The sequence below is a fragment of the Nicotiana tabacum genome, chromosome 3 (genome assembly GCF_000715075.1).
Source record: "Nicotiana tabacum cultivar K326 chromosome 3, ASM71507v2, whole genome shotgun sequence".
Classification (NCBI taxonomy): domain Eukaryota; kingdom Viridiplantae; phylum Streptophyta; class Magnoliopsida; order Solanales; family Solanaceae; genus Nicotiana; species Nicotiana tabacum.
Window position 1 is genome coordinate 207,204,397 of NC_134082.1, and position 16,068 is coordinate 207,220,464.

The 16,068-nt window shown below is 35.3% G+C and overlaps 3 protein-coding genes and 1 non-coding gene across 4 annotated transcripts; 2 read left to right on the forward strand and 2 right to left on the reverse strand.

Annotated features, from left to right (window-relative positions):
• Positions 1-1,284: 1,284 nt before the first annotated feature.
• On the reverse strand, positions 1,285-5,075 carry LOC107768920 (uncharacterized). The gene is made up of 7 exons (XM_075250472.1): positions 4,899-5,075; positions 4,454-4,571; positions 4,137-4,298; positions 3,671-3,726; positions 2,277-2,364; positions 1,848-1,948; positions 1,285-1,689 (listed from the first exon to the last, which is right to left on the reverse strand). The coding sequence occupies exons 1-6, from the start codon at positions 5,025-5,027 to the stop codon at positions 1,854-1,856; spliced, it is 648 nt and encodes a 215-aa protein (XP_075106573.1). The 5' UTR covers positions 5,028-5,075; the 3' UTR covers positions 1,285-1,689; positions 1,848-1,853.
• A 2,826-nt stretch (positions 5,076-7,901) lies between these two features.
• On the forward strand, positions 7,902-10,477 carry LOC107768952 (large ribosomal subunit protein eL34-like). The gene is made up of 4 exons (XM_016588133.2): positions 7,902-8,059; positions 8,372-8,451; positions 9,936-10,045; positions 10,145-10,477. Exons 1-4 carry the CDS (start codon positions 7,981-7,983, stop codon positions 10,236-10,238), a joined length of 363 nt encoding a protein of 120 aa, XP_016443619.1. The 5' UTR covers positions 7,902-7,980; the 3' UTR covers positions 10,239-10,477.
• An 887-nt stretch (positions 10,478-11,364) lies between these two features.
• Positions 11,365-11,448, forward strand: TRNAL-CAA (transfer RNA leucine (anticodon CAA)). The gene has a single exon. It is a non-coding gene; the product is annotated as a tRNA-Leu (tRNA).
• Positions 11,449-11,598: 150 nt separating this feature from the next.
• Positions 11,599-14,429, reverse strand: LOC107768929 (putative NAC domain-containing protein 94). Its single transcript, XM_016588103.2, has 3 exons — positions 13,979-14,429; positions 13,147-13,451; positions 11,599-13,051 (listed from the first exon to the last, which is right to left on the reverse strand). Exons 1-3 carry the CDS (start codon positions 14,157-14,159, stop codon positions 12,386-12,388), a joined length of 1,152 nt encoding a protein of 383 aa, XP_016443589.1. The 5' UTR covers positions 14,160-14,429; the 3' UTR covers positions 11,599-12,385.
• Between the last annotated feature and the right edge of the window lie 1,639 nt (positions 14,430-16,068).

The window sequence follows — 16,068 nt, forward strand, 5'->3', positions numbered from 1 at the left end:
CGAAGAAACGTGCACTGAACTAACTGCATCACTTGCTGTAATATAAAGGTGAAAAGAAAAGAAAAGAAAAGAGAGAAGGAACTCGCACACTCATACATTAATATATTTTAAGGACTGAATCCGATTTCTGACAGTAAGTCCACCAATTGTACTGTGTAAACAAGTAGTAGTACAATAGTGGTTTTGTGGGGTTCTCGCATAATTAAGTAACACACCTTACAAACTTTAGCCTATTTGGCCAAGCTTTTTGTGGGCCAAAAGTGTTTTTTTCCAAAAATTGAAGTGTTTTGCCAAATTTTTAGAAAAAAAAAAAGTGTTTGTGAAGAGAAGCAAATGTAGTTTTTGAGAAGCAGCAAAAAATAGGTTCTCTTCGAAAATACTTTTTTGAGAAGCACTTTCGAGAAAAATACACCTAGAAGCAGTTTTTAAAAGCTTGGTCAAATACTAATACTTGTTTTTCAAATTAATTAGTCAAACACAAACTGCTTATCAACAAAAGCACTTTCTTGAAAAGTACTTTTGAGAAAATCACTTCTCAAAATAAGCTGATTTTAAAAGCTTGGCCAAACATGCTATTAGATTAAATGCAATCCAGCATGCACTGGCTCCTGGTTACATAAAACCATCCGTTGATTGAGTAAAATAGTGATAGATGGAATATAAGGAGTGAATCCACTGTTAAATTTATCTACTGGGATATCAAACAACGAACTCTACTCATGGTTCAATTCATTAATCATAGGTATTCTCTCCACACATATGGTTGAAAAACTGTGGGAAACAATTAGAAGAATAATACCTAATCCCGATAACCTTTCGTTCGAGCTTGAGTTGAAAGCTATCCAAATATTTAGAAGACTACGAAGTCGAATGTCATACTACGACATCCATGTGAAGCAAAGCTGCTCTTATGCAATAATGCAAATGAAATGGGTATCAATGCCAGAATAACGCAAGATGAGGGCACATACCGTACCACTTCAAATCTTTTTTCTCCCCTGTTTCATGTGCTGCTTTCTAGTTACTTTTTGAAGAAAGCACCAGGAGGATGGTTTTAGTATGACCTCCCTGCTGAAAGTTTGTTCATTTCTTTCTGCACGTCCAACTTTGTAATAAAGTTAAGAGTACAGGAAAGCTTCCAAAACAGAAAGTAGCGAATGGATTGTCATAAGATCGAATGGTAATATTTGGCATCTTAGTACAGTAAGTATGCTGCTTAGATGACATCTCAAAACGGAATTTTTAAACATTCCATCACAATAAAATTCTTTCTAGATATCAATACTTAACATAGTAAGACTTGATTCATTTAGTTAACCATAGCTCATAAGTTTCGAGTTAATTGCACAAATTAAATCCCTGCACTGTGGAAAAAGCCATACGAAATGTGCAAGAGCTGTACACCAGAGAATCTTACAGCTAAGCAGAAATACACGCTTGCGGAAAGGACAGCAGGCATGAAGAAACTTGTTCTAAAAATAGATCAGTTCAGATAATGCATCATCTCTCTGGTTCACCAATGCCACCATCTCCAGACCTTTGAGTCTGTTCCTCATCTTTCTTTTTCTCCTTTTTGTTTTTCTTATTTAGGTGGGACCCTTTTTGCATTTATTCGATTTAATCCCCTCTGGCGAAGAATGCAGGCTACTGAGCAAGGTCGGAAGGAGGCGAGGTCTCCAGACAGGGCTTCTGGTAAAGGCACATAAGAAAACATGTTATCTTACAAAAATACAACAAGAATAAGGTGTACTTGAACTTAATGTGCACTCATTACTGATTATTTTTCAGAACCCCAAAAAGAAAAGAAAACAAACACCCACGGATTAAGGAACCAAGAGAAGTATTACCTTTGGTCATTTGGTGGTGCTCTCCATCTTTTCTCGCACCTGGTCATAAGCATTAAGCAGGTCTGCCCGTTTATTTGCTACTTCTACGAGAGTTTCCAGAGCTGCAAAAGATAAAGGCACTCATGTTACCAAGATGAGGCAAAGAAGGATTGCATACATAGATAAGCCACAAAGTTAATGCCAGATTTCAGTGAGTCCTGTAGATGGTTAGAAACACCCGCTCTAGAGTTCACACAGTATATTTGGCTAGAGAAGAGAGAGACATACACCACCCTGTCTCTCACGCACACGTCATTTCTATTTAATATTCTAAACTCTCAAAAGGTTAACTTCGCCCGGGATTTTTTGGCACTCCAAGTCACTTTGATCTCCAGTAGACCTAGGTAAAAAGGTACTTCTGATGGTTCTGGAGGTATGAAAGCAATTTACCTGTCTCAAATGACAATTGGGCAGCTCGAAGCTTGGGAGAGACCAGCATCCCAAACATGGATAATGACTTGAGCCGCTCTTTTCGAGCCTAGTAAAGAAATACAATAACATTAAATTTGATGTATGCAATAATGTTCAAAGCCAAATAAATAAAAAGAGAGGTAACCAGGAAAATAGATTAGTAAGATTGATCTGAGTCCAAAAAACATCTGTAAATGGGAAAGTTAAAAGGTATTGCCAAAAAAGTATGAAATCCACTTAGGTATCTTTGATTATATATCTAAGCTGAACTCTGAAAATCCAACTTTTGCAGATTTATTAATCTTGATCTTAACCAAAAGGTTGAGAAACGTAAAACTCAAACCTTGTAGATTTGCACTTCACTTATCCAATTTTGGCTACTAGCTCGGATATCAAAACAAAGGAGAGTTGATGGACAATTTCATTAGAGTTAGTGAATGATGGTTTGAAAAGCTGATAGACAACTTGACATGTAGAAGAGAAATAGTCTCTTCAAAACATGTCACTTCAAGGGTCAAATAATAAACACAATGTTTATTGACTTGGAATCTTAATTATGGGATATTCTGTCATTTTGGAATATTGTGAACTAAGCTGAGACAAAGAATATACATTTTGCATGTCCACAAACTAAATTAGACTAGTGGTACTTGTAATTAGTAGAAGAGGCAATGTGGAACGATTGTAGGAACATAATTAAGCTGAAATCCATGTATAGAAAGCAAAAAGTAAACTAGCTATGGCTTTCATAGTGCTTGATAGAATACGGAAGAAGAAGAAGAAGATATTTCTTCATTTCAGTTTTATGAATTCACACAGAGGAAAATTGCAGGAAACTTTGAATGAAGAGAGGGGATAATACAATTGGGAAGATATGTCAGCTAAAAACAAGTTTACAAAAGTTTAAAAAATGTTTGGTTATCGATATTCATTTCCAAATCACATCACAGAAATAAAATTTGATAATCCTTATCAGAAGAAAAGAAAGGACTCAATCCAAATCACGTCACTGAATATTTTTTTTTTTCAGATGGTACTCAATATTCTGAACAGAATTATATAAATATTAAATAAACTTATCGGGCACGGAGCATTCAGATATGGTGTCAGTACCTGCAGAGTCTTTTGCATTGAAAGGTGACTCTGGCAAGCTACATTTTCAGAACTATTCATGCATTCGATCAACTAACTCAATTAGAGGTTGAATATCCTAGCTTACCCGTTTCATAGATGGGGATTTCTGTTTCTTTTTTCCTGGGAGGGGGGGGGGGGGGTAGGTACTGCATGGATTGGGAGAGTAATTGAAAAATGCACTATAAGTTCCAGAGGCAAGCATCGCCTAATAAAATCATACCACCTACTAAGCCACTTACTTGATCATCAACCGTACGTGGTGATTCAGTAGCTTCTGGCATTTCTTCCTGGACTTCTTTAAAAATGTAAAAAGAAAGAAAGTTAGAATCTTTGTTGTGATAGATGCTTAATTCAGGTAAAGGAATAGAAGATGCCTCCTTTATTCAGTTATATATTACATTATCTTTTGCTGTAAGTGTCGAAGAAGCATTCCTTAAACTGGACTTCCATGGCACTAACAAATCAGGTGCTGAAGGAACAAAGTCAGAAATATTGTCATGTAGTCTGTACTACAAACACTGAGAGAGAAACATTTCCATGCTTATACCTCAGTAAGAGTAGCTGAAAATTCAGGTCTAGTACGTATTAGAACCTAGTAGGTGCTTTACTTTATATTATGTTAACTGCCTAGTATCTGTTCTCCTTTAAACTACTTTTTAAGAAACATTATGAGTGCTAAAAGAGCCAGAAACATGCATTCTGTACCAGAATTTGAGGAACCGTCCTGCTTCAGAACCTTTGGGCTACTGGATTTCCTCTGTAATAGTTTATCCTCCTCAAATTTTGCTTCCTCAGAAGAGCTTTTTGGACTCTCAGACGATGCCCACTTACACAAACTGAAATGCAATTTCTCCAATTCAGGCCCAGCTACATATCAAAAACATTACAATACAATTACTAATTTCAATGCGGTTATGTAAACTAGCAGAAGAGAAGTTCCACTACAGAATGAACATGATACAGATAATTTTGTGTGCCGTCAAGTAAAATGCACAAATGCTGCAAAAAAGGTATGGATTTACCATCCAAATTGTTTAACTGCAACGTAGTGGCAGCAGAATGATACTTGAGGTCAAACAAAGCACTATTGATACGTGAAGCACCCATGGAATGCCTAGCACTCGCCAACTCAAACCATCCCTGCCATGTAAGCAAATGCAAAGTAAATACTATAGCAACTTTATTGGATCGACAGCTGTTATTGCACAAATTTGAATATTCTTCCACTTGCAATCAGCTTAATCAAACTTAAATATTCATTATGAGTAACATATTATATGTACACACACAAAGCATAGCTGCAAATCGATTTACACCAAATTCTGGATCCGTACTAAATTAGGGATAGAGAGGATTATAGCGGAATATATACATATCTAATCGAGCACTCGGATTTTCTCGTTTGGAGAAAAAAAAAATCAAATCACAATAGAGGGGTAAACTATAAGGAAAGGAAGAAATTGTAACCTGGCGAAGTGATGAAGAGAGAGAATTCATCAGAACTAGATAGCTGTCAGTTGAATCCATAAACTCCAAAACATTCTTATCTTTTTCGTGGACGGAGCTCTGCATTTCTGCAACTTCCACCTTCGCCATATTGAAATCGCAAATCTGTTAAGCTAGGTGTCCTTAATTTAATTCTAGTTTCATCTCAACGATGAGTTTTTGGCAAATATTGTACCTTATCTTTGAGACTAGTTTTATTTTGGTCCCTCAAATATATTCCTGAGTATATTTAGTCTTTTAAGTATGCTAAAGTGAGCAACTTTAGTCTTACTGACGCAATATTCAAAAACTAACAGTGTTACCGAACTCTAATTCATGAAGCAAATATTCTGCTCTGAAGCAAAACGTTTCCCCTCATTTTATTGGATAACACAAATTATCACTTTAATTCCTCATTTTTAGATAATGTCTTCTAAAATTTTAACCTTGAAATATCCCTTTCGATGCTAGTTTTCAATGAGAAAATGACGTTGTATAGTCGCTGTAAAAATAATAGCCGAAAAAATATATAAAATTTGCATATTCTTTTTTGTAATATATATACATTTTGTATGTTAATATACAAAAATTATACAAATTTTATATACTTTTTCGGCTACTAGATATAAATAGTTTCTGGTACGGATTAAAATGATAATACAACCTGGTTATTCATTTGCTTCAATAATATGCCTAGAATCATGGCAACTCTATTTTTTTTCAAATTTTAATTTTTCTTTTTGGAAAAATTTAAATGTATATATATATACAAAAAATATACAAATTTTATATCTTTTTTCGGTTATTATTTTACAGGCGCTATACAATGTCATTTTCTCATTGAAAACTGGCACAAAAGGAATTTTTTTTTAAGGTCAAAATTTTAGAAGACATTATATAAAAATGAGGAATTCAAGTGATAATTTGCATTCAATAAAAGGAGAGGAAACGCTTTGCTTCAGAGCAGAAGATTTGCTTCATCAATCAGAGTTAGATAATACCGTTAATTTTTTAACATATTGTGTCAGTGAGACTAAAGGTGCTTCACTTTAGCATGCTTAAGGGACTAAACATGCTCAGAGTTATATTTGAAGGACCAGAATAGACCTACCCTTAAAGATAAGGGACAATATTGGTCAAAACTCTGTCAATGTTAATACACCTCGATCCGACCCTACTGCTCAACTCGTGACAGTTGTATAAATTGACCAGCTTACCCTTTCCTAAAAAATCTTGTAAAGACAGAGATTTTTGGAACCACAAGGCAGAATGGCCTCATGGCCACTTAAAATTGTCGAGTTTTTAAAAGCTGATGCATAAACTTTCTACTTTCTCATTTGAACACTCAAACTCATTTTTCCATAACTAATAAACATATTTGACAAGAGACCATGTGCGCATGTATTACATATACACATACGTCTCCATCCAGTCAACAAATGACTAATGGATGTCTTGCACGTCAAGGGCACGAAAATCCTAACCCCACAGATTGGGGTCTCCTCTTTCATTCCATAGATCGGCCCCTCCCCTCATTTTAACCTCTCTCTGACCAAACCCTCCCCTGTTCATTCGCGATTCTCTATGTTCCTCTGTTCACGCAAACTCTACAAATTATCCGACCTAAACTATAGCTCCAAATGCTATAGACTAGTGTAATTCACAAAAAAGAAAAGAAGAAAAAAGATCCTATAAATCTATTCAAATTATAGCTTTTGTCAACATTTTCGGTGACATTTCAAATCAATCGGCTTCAAAGTACCCATTTCAGAATCAATTTCTAGGGTTTTGAAATTGTTTATTTCATGTTACAAGAATTACCAAAAATATGATACTTTCATGTACTGGCCGCTCGCTCTCTAAGTCTTCTCGCTCCAACACTCCAAAAGGACTTGTTTACGGTGGTAGATACGGGGTGAGATTAGCCGTGCTGGATGAACTTCCAAAATCGATCATAATCACTCATCCCCTTCCAAAATCGATCATAATCACTCACCTATTTTTTTTTTCGTTTATTATCTGTTAATCTTATTCTGGTCGAGCTTCGTTTGGTAGTGATGCAAAACTTAGCTTCAACTCCACAATTACAAAATATACGATTTTCCATCATTTTCACTATCTGAGAAAGAAAAATAAAATAAAACTGGAGCTTCAGATTTTAAAAAATGGAGGAAGATGGTATTTTAGAAGGAATGAATAAGAAGGCACTTAAATACAATCCATTTTGTACTGTTGGGTGTTGGGAAGGGGGATTTCACGCTCCTGTGCATCGTGTTCTTCACGTTGCTTGCTCATTAGGACCAACTGATGCCACATGGGCATGATCAATGATCAAATGTGTTTATTAGTTAGGGGAAAAATGAGTTCGAGTGTTCAAATGGAAGAATTGAAAGTTTATGTATTGACTTTTAAAATTCCATCAAGTTTAAGTGGCCAGAAAGCCATTTCGGTTAATTACAATATTGGTTAAGAATTAACAAGAAAGGGCTAAGTTGCTACCACCAAATACAAGTTTAAATTATTTTATCGAAGAGAAAAAGGATTTTATTTCTTTATATTTCTTTCTTGCAAAGATTTTGAAAAATGCAAAACTATTTTCTTTTCTACCAAACAATTTTCGTAAACAAGAAATGAGAGCAACCACATGAAGATGTGCTTAAACTTTGCTTAATTGAGTCGGTCTCGTTTACATATGAGAATCTTAGTAGTTCAACTGATTGACTATTAAATTGACTATTAAATTTTTCTTGTTGATAAGAGTTCAATTCTTCACTTTATAATTATTATTTTTTTTTTCTTCCGTGTTCCCTTTAGGCCATATCTATTTTTTTTTTTTTTTTGTTTAAGAAAAAAGGGGGTCAGCCAAATTTACGTGAACAGAGAGGCTATTTTGTAATATTCTCAAAATTAGATGGCTTTTGTAAAACATGGCCAGCTGATTTAGGGTTTGCAAACAATACATAATCCGCTATATAAATGCATATCGTCACTTCGCACTAAGTCTTTTGGTCCATTCTTATCTTACCATTGTAGAGAAGCGGAAAAACTCCATCTACTTGAAAAGATGGTTCAGAGACTTACATATCGAAAGCGGCACAGCTATGCCACCAAATCCAATCAACATAGGGTTGTCAAAACTCCTGGTATTGCTTCATACCATAATCTAGTTTGTAAAAGTTTTTTCATTTGATTTCAATTTGCCTCAACACTGTGCTTGTTGTCTGTACAAGGCAGATCCAGTATTTTAATTCAGCGTGTAGAATTGTTATAAATATAGAGTACTTGTCATGAAATTATAAACACTGTCTATGAATTTTGAGCGGAAGTGAGTAGAGCGCCTAGTACTCTATACATACATTTAACAGTGTTACTTGTTTGTTATAGAGTGGGTTGAATGTGCTCAGTGAAATGTGATAACTGATGTAGCGTGATGTTTTCTTTTTTGGGAAAACTAGGAGGAAAGCTAATTTATCAGAGCACCAAGAAGAGAGCTAGCGGCCCAAAATGTCCAGTTACTGGGAAGAGAATCCAAGGGGTTAGTTTCATTATTCCCTTTATGGTTTTATTTGTGATTCGTTTCCAAGTTCCACCATGCTGTGATCCAGGTTTCAGTTTCTCCTGTCCGTGAGAATTGTGTTAGCCATGTCCTATTTGTATCTGTCAAATTGTGAACTCAGAATGAACGGTTTCAAGCCATATTGATGCGTTAAGGGAATGATTCATAGTAATGACGTGATACTAAATAAGCAAAAGTACTTGTTATGTGGCACCCCATGCTTTGGTTCAATGGCAAAGGTAGTACACACGGAGTGTGTGGTAGGCTCACATCAGTAGTTATAATTTGAATACTTATTGGTGAACCAAATCTGTTATACACATGGTGAAATAGAGAAAGGAGGGGGGGGGGTCATACACCAAGTTTTGAAGCTTGAAACATCGATGTCGTATAATAGGGAAAAGGAAAAAACTACTTGTTCTGTGGAAGAACCAAAAACTAATTGGAATTACCCATAAGTACATTCGAAGAAAAATCCAAAAGTACTCGAGTGGGATAGCTAGCAATCCCGAAGGCTAAGCATTTAACTCTTTTCTCTGTTTCTCCTTTCAATCTTGATTAATAGACGAAGTGAAGATGCATAAACGAAGTAGAGCTGAATATCGTCTATAATTGTTTTAGAAGAATTGTCCATGGACAAGATAAGATTTACGTTTTTTCCCTGATAAAGCACATAGTTCCAAGTCTTTGGAGTTTAGTTTGCTGCATAGGCAAACGTTTCTTGCCCCCTTTCTTTACATCTACTCACTTGTCTTTAAAATTTATGACATTTAGCGAACAAAAGAGTGGTGCTTGATATCTTCTGTTACAATGATGGAAGACTGCTAGGGAGCTTATAGATTAAAAATTTCCTGTTCATAGTGGATGTACTGCTGGCCTACTCGGTGTATGGATAGTTTCTTCTTTTTTTGTGAGTTGTGACAAGAATATCTTAAGTTCTTATATATCGGATAATTTTAAAATTGTTTACATGTATCTGCATGAACAATTAATAGAAAAGGTATGAAATCATAGACAAACTAGAATTATCATGCACGAAGCTAGAAAACCTAAACAAAAAGACTTGCAATCCTAAGCAAGAAACCTAGCTAAAAAAGGAAGTTATATGTGGTGGATGCTGGACATTTTGCTGATGGAAGGGTTGAAATTAAGTGATTAGAAAACCTGTTAAATCATCTTGTTCGGTTGTCCCTCCTCCATGATTAGGTAAGTCATGTTTGTGGGATTAGTGTCCTGGTTTTACTCTACTCCATCGGGGTAGGGGTAAGGTTTGCGTACACACTACCCTTCCCAGGCTCCTCACCTGTGAGATTTTACGTTGTTGTTGTTGTCCTAATTTTACTGCAGTCCGCTTACAATTACCAAAGATAAGCTAATTTTCCCTCATCTTTTTCTGTCTTGAGGCTAAAAAAGGGCCTTTAAGCAGAAACATATTTATTGACGAATTTCTTTCTGTCGTTTAGATTCCACACCTGAGACCTACTGAATACAAGAGATCCAGATTGTCCAGGAACCGCAGGACTGTGAATCGTGCTTATGGAGGTGTGCTGTCTGGAAGTGCTGTGAGGGAGAGGTATGCCTTTTTTGTCAGTGGAAACTGCATATTTGCTTTTGAATTTACTGGGGTTTCTCTGCGCAAGTACTTAATCTGTCAATGAATTTACCTATGTAGAATCATCCGGGCTTTCTTGGTTGAAGAACAAAAAATTGTGAAAAAGGTGTTGAAGATCCAGAAGGCAAAGGAAAAGCTTGCCTCAAAGAGCTGAAGATAAAGACACTGAAGTCTCTTGCAATTCTATTATGTTTTCAGTTAACTTGGGCTGTGATGACGATTAAGATGTGTGAAAGAACATGTTGAAATGCTAGTACTCGATATCTAGTAGAATCTGAGGCTCTAGTATGGTTTTGTAGACTCACTTGTTGACATTATTGCCACCTGACTGGAGAGGTTGTTTCCTCTTTCCAGTTCAGTGATACTTTAATGCATGGTAACTTTTGAATTTAATTTAGGATTATAACTACTTTTTAAATGAAACGATGCATGCTTGAGCTCTTCAAACCCTTGGAAAGTGTAAGAGAAAATGAATGATCACTTTCAGTTACAATCAGCTGCAACCCTTAAATCTGATATTGATGAGTTTGTGAGATTTGAAACATATACTGGAGCAAACACAAGGAAGTAGAGTAGATCCAAACCCAAAGAGCAACGACCCAAGACCTGTTTGTGGTGAGTTTTGGTGTTAGAGGTACAACTTTTCCATGTTAATTGAAGCATGGGGATATCAGTCATGTTTTGTTCATGGAGTTTGTTCGGCTCATAAGTGCCGTAAGACATTCAAATCTACGATTGCTTACACTTACCTCGGTGGAGAATTAGCTGGTCCGCTAATTTTCCCTTTTTCTTTTCTCAGAATAAAAGGTAAAAAGATCCTAGCACTAAAACGTAACAAAGCCCTTGCCAATTCAAGGAGTAAATTCCTCTACCTACGAATATTGTATACTAATAAGTAATTTGAGGGGAGATGCAAAATTGGTTGTGTAAAAAATGGGATTCGAACCTCTTGTTAAGAGACCGTTTGGATGGGCTTGTTTGTAAGTGACTTTTAAGTTAAAAGTCGAATTCTAGCTTTTGGCTTATTTTTGTCATTTTAGCTTAAAAACAAGTGTTTAAAAGTATTTTTTTACTTTATCCAAACACTACAAAATGGTTTAAAATTTATTTTGGCTTAAAAGAATTTAAAATAAGTCAATCCAAACAGGTTCTAGGTCTATATGTTCTCCTTCCGAAAACAAGTCGCTAACATTATTTTGTTTTGTTTTTGTCGATTGTTTTAGACTTTTAGTTGTTTGATTTACGTTTAGAAATATTTTGGCAAACTCATCTGTATGCTTTTCAGGGTGGCCGAGTGGTCTAAGGCGCCAGACTCAAGTTCTGGTCCTCGTGAGAGGGCGTGGGTTCAAATCCCACTTCTGACATTTTCTTTTCACCTTTAACAATTTTTTTTTATTAAAAAAAAGAAAGCAATTCCTTTAGGTCAAAAGTAAGGTCTAATGAAATGGAAGAAGCAGGGAAGAAAGCAGGACGATCAGCGAAGAAACACGCCGGGGCAAATCGCTCAGGTGAAAGTGTAGTTTAAGCGTCATTAATTCAACTAATTGCTTTTCTGCATATGCCCTTAGGGATGGTGTTGCTCCCTGGACTGAACCATAAAAAGCACCTCTAAATCTTTTTAGATGCTCACATAATTAAGAAATATTATTTACATCTTGGTAATTTTAAGGATAAAGTTTGATCCAGTCTTATTATAGTTTGAAGTTGATCTAACTTGCTATTTATCCAATTTGCACGCGCCCTTTCTTAGGTAACAGCTTCTCAAATTAGTAAAAGAAAACTTCTTTTTCCTTGAGAACAAACTAGAACAGATCTTAAAAATCAATGTAGAATTCAAGTTTTAGAGAGTTCCCAAACCATCATTATGTCAACAAGTAGTACATGGTGTATGTATGCCAAAGTAGTGTTGGCCTGTTAGGTCTCAAACAGCGTCTAATCTGATAAAATTTTGAGGGAAAAAAAAAATGAAAGAGAAAAATCCAACTTGAGAAAGGAAAAACATGCAACAAAACATACTCTCAGGACCTAATAAAGACTGAGGAAACAGGAAAAAATATCCAAACATATTATGTTTAAATTCGAAGAAAGCCAAAAGAGTGAAAATACAACATAAAGCTGTACAATAACTTTTAACAGGATATCACTGTTTTTTGAGTGCTATGACTAGGTTTTCTTCTTCCATTTTTTTCTTTTGGCATCCTGTAACTGAAACAGACTAATTCGGATACTGGATGCCGAAAGAGAAAATAAAGAAGAACTAGCTGTACATAAAGCCAGGAGGTTCTCTGTTTGGGTGTAGAACTAGGAGTAGCATTTGTTTGTTGAGTCGTAAGTGGTGGATATCTCACTAGGACATGAAGGAGAATCCCAACTCAAACTAGGCTTCCATTCATCAGCCAAACTAGTTGTCAAACTGAAAGGAAATCCAATTGATCTGATGTTTTCCCATTGTGTAGTATTATCATTTGTTGAATCTTGATTACTCCTTAACCCTGTCTCATCATCTTCTATTCCTATACTTCTTTGGATCTCTTGTGGTGAACTAATTGAGAAGCTATTCATCTGTTGATTTGAACCTTCAAAATCAATAGTCTCAGAGGTCTTTATGTCATCAGTGATTAAGGAGGGGTGTGTGTTGAAAAACATGGAAACCTCAGGGGACGAAAACATGAAGTTACAAGGAACTTCAGTACTAGGACTTGAAAGAAAAGATGGTCTTGAAACCATAGTATTAAGGGTCTTATATGAAGGAACATTTGAGGCTAAGTCATTAGTACTGGATAAGTGGAGAAGTGATCCAGTTTCAGTTAAAGAAGAGAGATTCTCCGGGCTGAAATGAACAGTTGTACTTTGATTGAACACCTCTGGAGATGCTACTTCAGATAATGGATTTACCCAAGAGTAAGAAAGAGCTCTATTTGCCATTGAGTTGGTTTTCTTGAATATTCTGCAGATAGCCCACGAATCCTGCAGGAACCAAGTTGAACATAGCGATTTAAACTAAGATAACAAAATCTAAAATGGAATATAAGGAGGATAATTAAGCTGTAATATGGACCTACATTTGGTGGAAAATTTCTATCCAAGAATTTCTTGGGTTGTGCTGACTCAATATTACTTGTAGGAAGGCGAAACTCGTGCATCATCCAGTCAGTTTTTATGCCTCTAGCGGCTCTACCTCTGTAGAAGACTAAGGACTTCTTCAAACCAATGCATTTGGTGCTATCAGAGGAATATATTGGTCTATCAGTTCCAGTGGCCTTCCAAAAACCAGCTCCTGTAACTCGGTTTGGACGGGCGCTGTTTCTGTACTTACGGTCCCTTGGACAGTAAAAATACCACTCTTTTTCCCCTGTAGATGCTAGCTCTGGACAAAAACTGGGAAGTCAAAGAAATAATAGAGTCTGGTTCATAATATGCAAGAATGACATGCAAACAAAAATAGTGTGCCATCTTCTCCAAGTCTAAGATTTATATTGATTTTCTGAAAGGAAACAATCATATAGTTTAAAACATTCTTCTTTTTTTCAAAACCAGACAAATTAATGCTCCAAATATGCATAAACAGAGACCAACCCTGATGCATATTATGTGATTGCAGAAGATAGCTACTGCATGTTTAAAAAATGGTCAAGAAGTTTCCTTGGTTCTTTTTTAGTTTAACTTCTATACACCATCAGGCGACCTAAAGATAACTATAAATAACCATTCACAAAAATTGGATTAGTAGCCTGAAAATAAGGACATTTACTTCCTACAATACGTCAGTGTGCACAAGTTAATCTTTTTTTACTATTACGAAAGCAAGGACGGTTTCCCATTCGTGAAGAAATTAGAAATGGAAAAAGAACCTAAAGAGACTGGAAATTAGATGCAGAGGAATTATTTTCTTACTTGGAAGATCCCATGGATCAAATTTATATATATCCACTTGTTTGATGAGCTCAATAGGAAGTGATCTCTGCTGAATCTTTCTCTTAAGATAGAATCCAACTAACTCTTCATCTGTCGGATGAAATCGAAAACCAGGTAGCATCACTTCATCAAGCTTTTCCACATCACTTTTGTTATCCATAGTTTCTCTAGTAAAAGTGTCACTGCAAATCAAGAATATAATTCTCTAGTAAACAGGGCAAAGTTTTGATTGGGATAGCAACTTAAAGCGTAGTAACATAGTTTGAGGCCAAATTGTCCCGTAAAAACTGGAACTTAAGGACCAAAGTGAAGGCTATAGAGTTGTTTAAATCCAAATTTATGATCTCAAAGAGACTAAAGAGTTAGTGTGTATGGAGATATGTTTTTCACGCCTCCCATGATGTGCTATTGTTGGCTACCTCTTATATATTATTTTGAATTATGGCAATCAAAACAAAATGCCAAGGCAATCTTCTAATGAAATTAGTGTATAATTAATATATTAATATGTTGGAGTTTGAATAGTTTTTTGTTTAGGGTGCGGTCTGATTACTGTTTGACAACGTTTGTGTACATCCTCTGGAAGTTCCTCTATTAAAATATGACTTTTAGGTCATTGGATCTAAAAATGGCAGTTTCTATTCTCTGATGAAAGCTTCTATACTTCCATAATTTTATTCTTTCAAGTTTCAGCGACCTACGACCACGTGACCTGCCTCATTTAATATTTTGGATTCGTAGACATTCATTAAACAAAGTTTTGAAAATAATTACAGTAAATAACCACTTGCCCCCTTTCAATTAGGAACTACTCTCTCGTCACATATTAGTTGTCATGTTTCACTTTTCGAGAGTCAATTTGATTAATTTTAGAAGCTCAACTCAATATTTCAAAATTAAAATTTGAATATTCAAAAACTATACAAAAATTACAAGAAGTTGCAATTTTTCTCATGTCTTTTTTTTGCTAAATATTTTTCTCACGTCAATATAATGAAAAATATATTTTAAAATATTAGTCCATGACAATTAATTGGCACGGCGGGAGTTATAAAGTGGCTAGTTGGATACGGAAATACTCATAAACTGTTGTCTTAAGTGTTTGTCTTGTCACCTTTGTCTTTTAATTGATCCATTTATTTGGTCAAATTCTCATTACAACCGTATTCCCACTTGGTTACAAGACCATTGAATTCATGTGCAATGCGAGACATGAATAGAGTATGACGATATATTTTCCGACAAACCTGAATTTTTCTTAGCATAAGTTACAGAGAATACTACGTAATTCTTCAATAAGAAAATCTCAATGAGACTTTGGCTTAATTTACCATAAAGTATCTTACTTTTGATCAGTAAAAGAGGTTAAGATGGTAAAAAGAAAGGAGGAAATTATGTTGAAGCATCAGAAGATTGATGGATCTGGAAATTTACGTCAGTGCATTGATTTAGGTTGGAATTTGGAGAAGATTGAGCATAATGCAAGACTAGGTTAACCACATTGTTTTACCAGCATCTAAGTGGCGAGCATGTGCACCCAAATACAATGAAGCTAATTAATGGGTAAATATTGCAGTTCACCAAACATAAGCCACGAGCAGCTCACCTACTACAGTTGACTCGCTGTTTGACTGCTTCTGTAATCTTTTGATCATTTATTATTACTTTCTTTGAAATGTCGTCAAATATTTCGAATTCAATATTTATCAAAATGACTAATATTAGGACCAAAGAAAGTAATAATTATTTTGTGTAACGTAGAGTAATATAGAGGAATAACACTTTTATATGATATTACAGAAAAGAGTTCAAAATGTTCCTAAACTGTTGGAAAAAGTTTAAAAATACCCTTCATTCACCTATTGGGCTAAAAATACTCATCCATCCACCTTTTTGGTTCACTTATGCCCTTTGACCGTTAGGTCAATGATGAATTAAAAATAATTATTATTCTTTTTGTAAAACTTAAAAAAAAATGACAAAATATTTTCGTTTTGTAAACTAATTCACCAGTAATCCACTAATCTAGTAAAGTCTTCTTCTTCTTTTTTTCAGAAAACAATTCAGTT

Bases quoted from the DNA above. Each gene is read 5' to 3' on its own strand.
- LOC107768929 (XM_016588103.2), bottom strand. From the start codon at position 14,159: ATGGATAACAAAAGTGATGTGGAAAAGCTTGATGAAGTGATGCTACCT. The intron at 13,452-13,978 runs GTAAGAAAATAA...GTTTTTGTCCAG, and splicing joins TGATCCATGGGATCTTCCAA to AGCTAGCATCTACAGGGGAA. The intron at 13,052-13,146 runs GTAGGTCCATAT...TGGTTCCTGCAG, and splicing joins ATAGAAATTTTCCACCAAAT to GATTCGTGGGCTATCTGCAG.
- LOC107768952 (XM_016588133.2), top strand. From the start codon at position 7,981: ATGGTTCAGAGACTTACATATCGAAAGCGGCACAGCTATGCCACCAAA. The intron at 8,452-9,935 runs GTTAGTTTCATT...TCTGTCGTTTAG, and splicing joins CTGGGAAGAGAATCCAAGGG to ATTCCACACCTGAGACCTAC. The intron at 10,046-10,144 runs GTATGCCTTTTT...TTACCTATGTAG, and splicing joins GGAAGTGCTGTGAGGGAGAG to AATCATCCGGGCTTTCTTGG.
- LOC107768920 (XM_075250472.1), bottom strand. From the start codon at position 5,027: ATGGCGAAGGTGGAAGTTGCAGAAATGCAGAGCTCCGTCCACGAAAAA. The intron at 4,299-4,453 runs GTAAATCCATAC...TTTGATATGTAG, and splicing joins GCAGTTAAACAATTTGGATG to CTGGGCCTGAATTGGAGAAA. The intron at 1,949-2,276 runs GTAAATTGCTTT...TATCTTTTGCAG, and splicing joins CCAATTGTCATTTGAGACAG to CTCTGGAAACTCTCGTAGAA.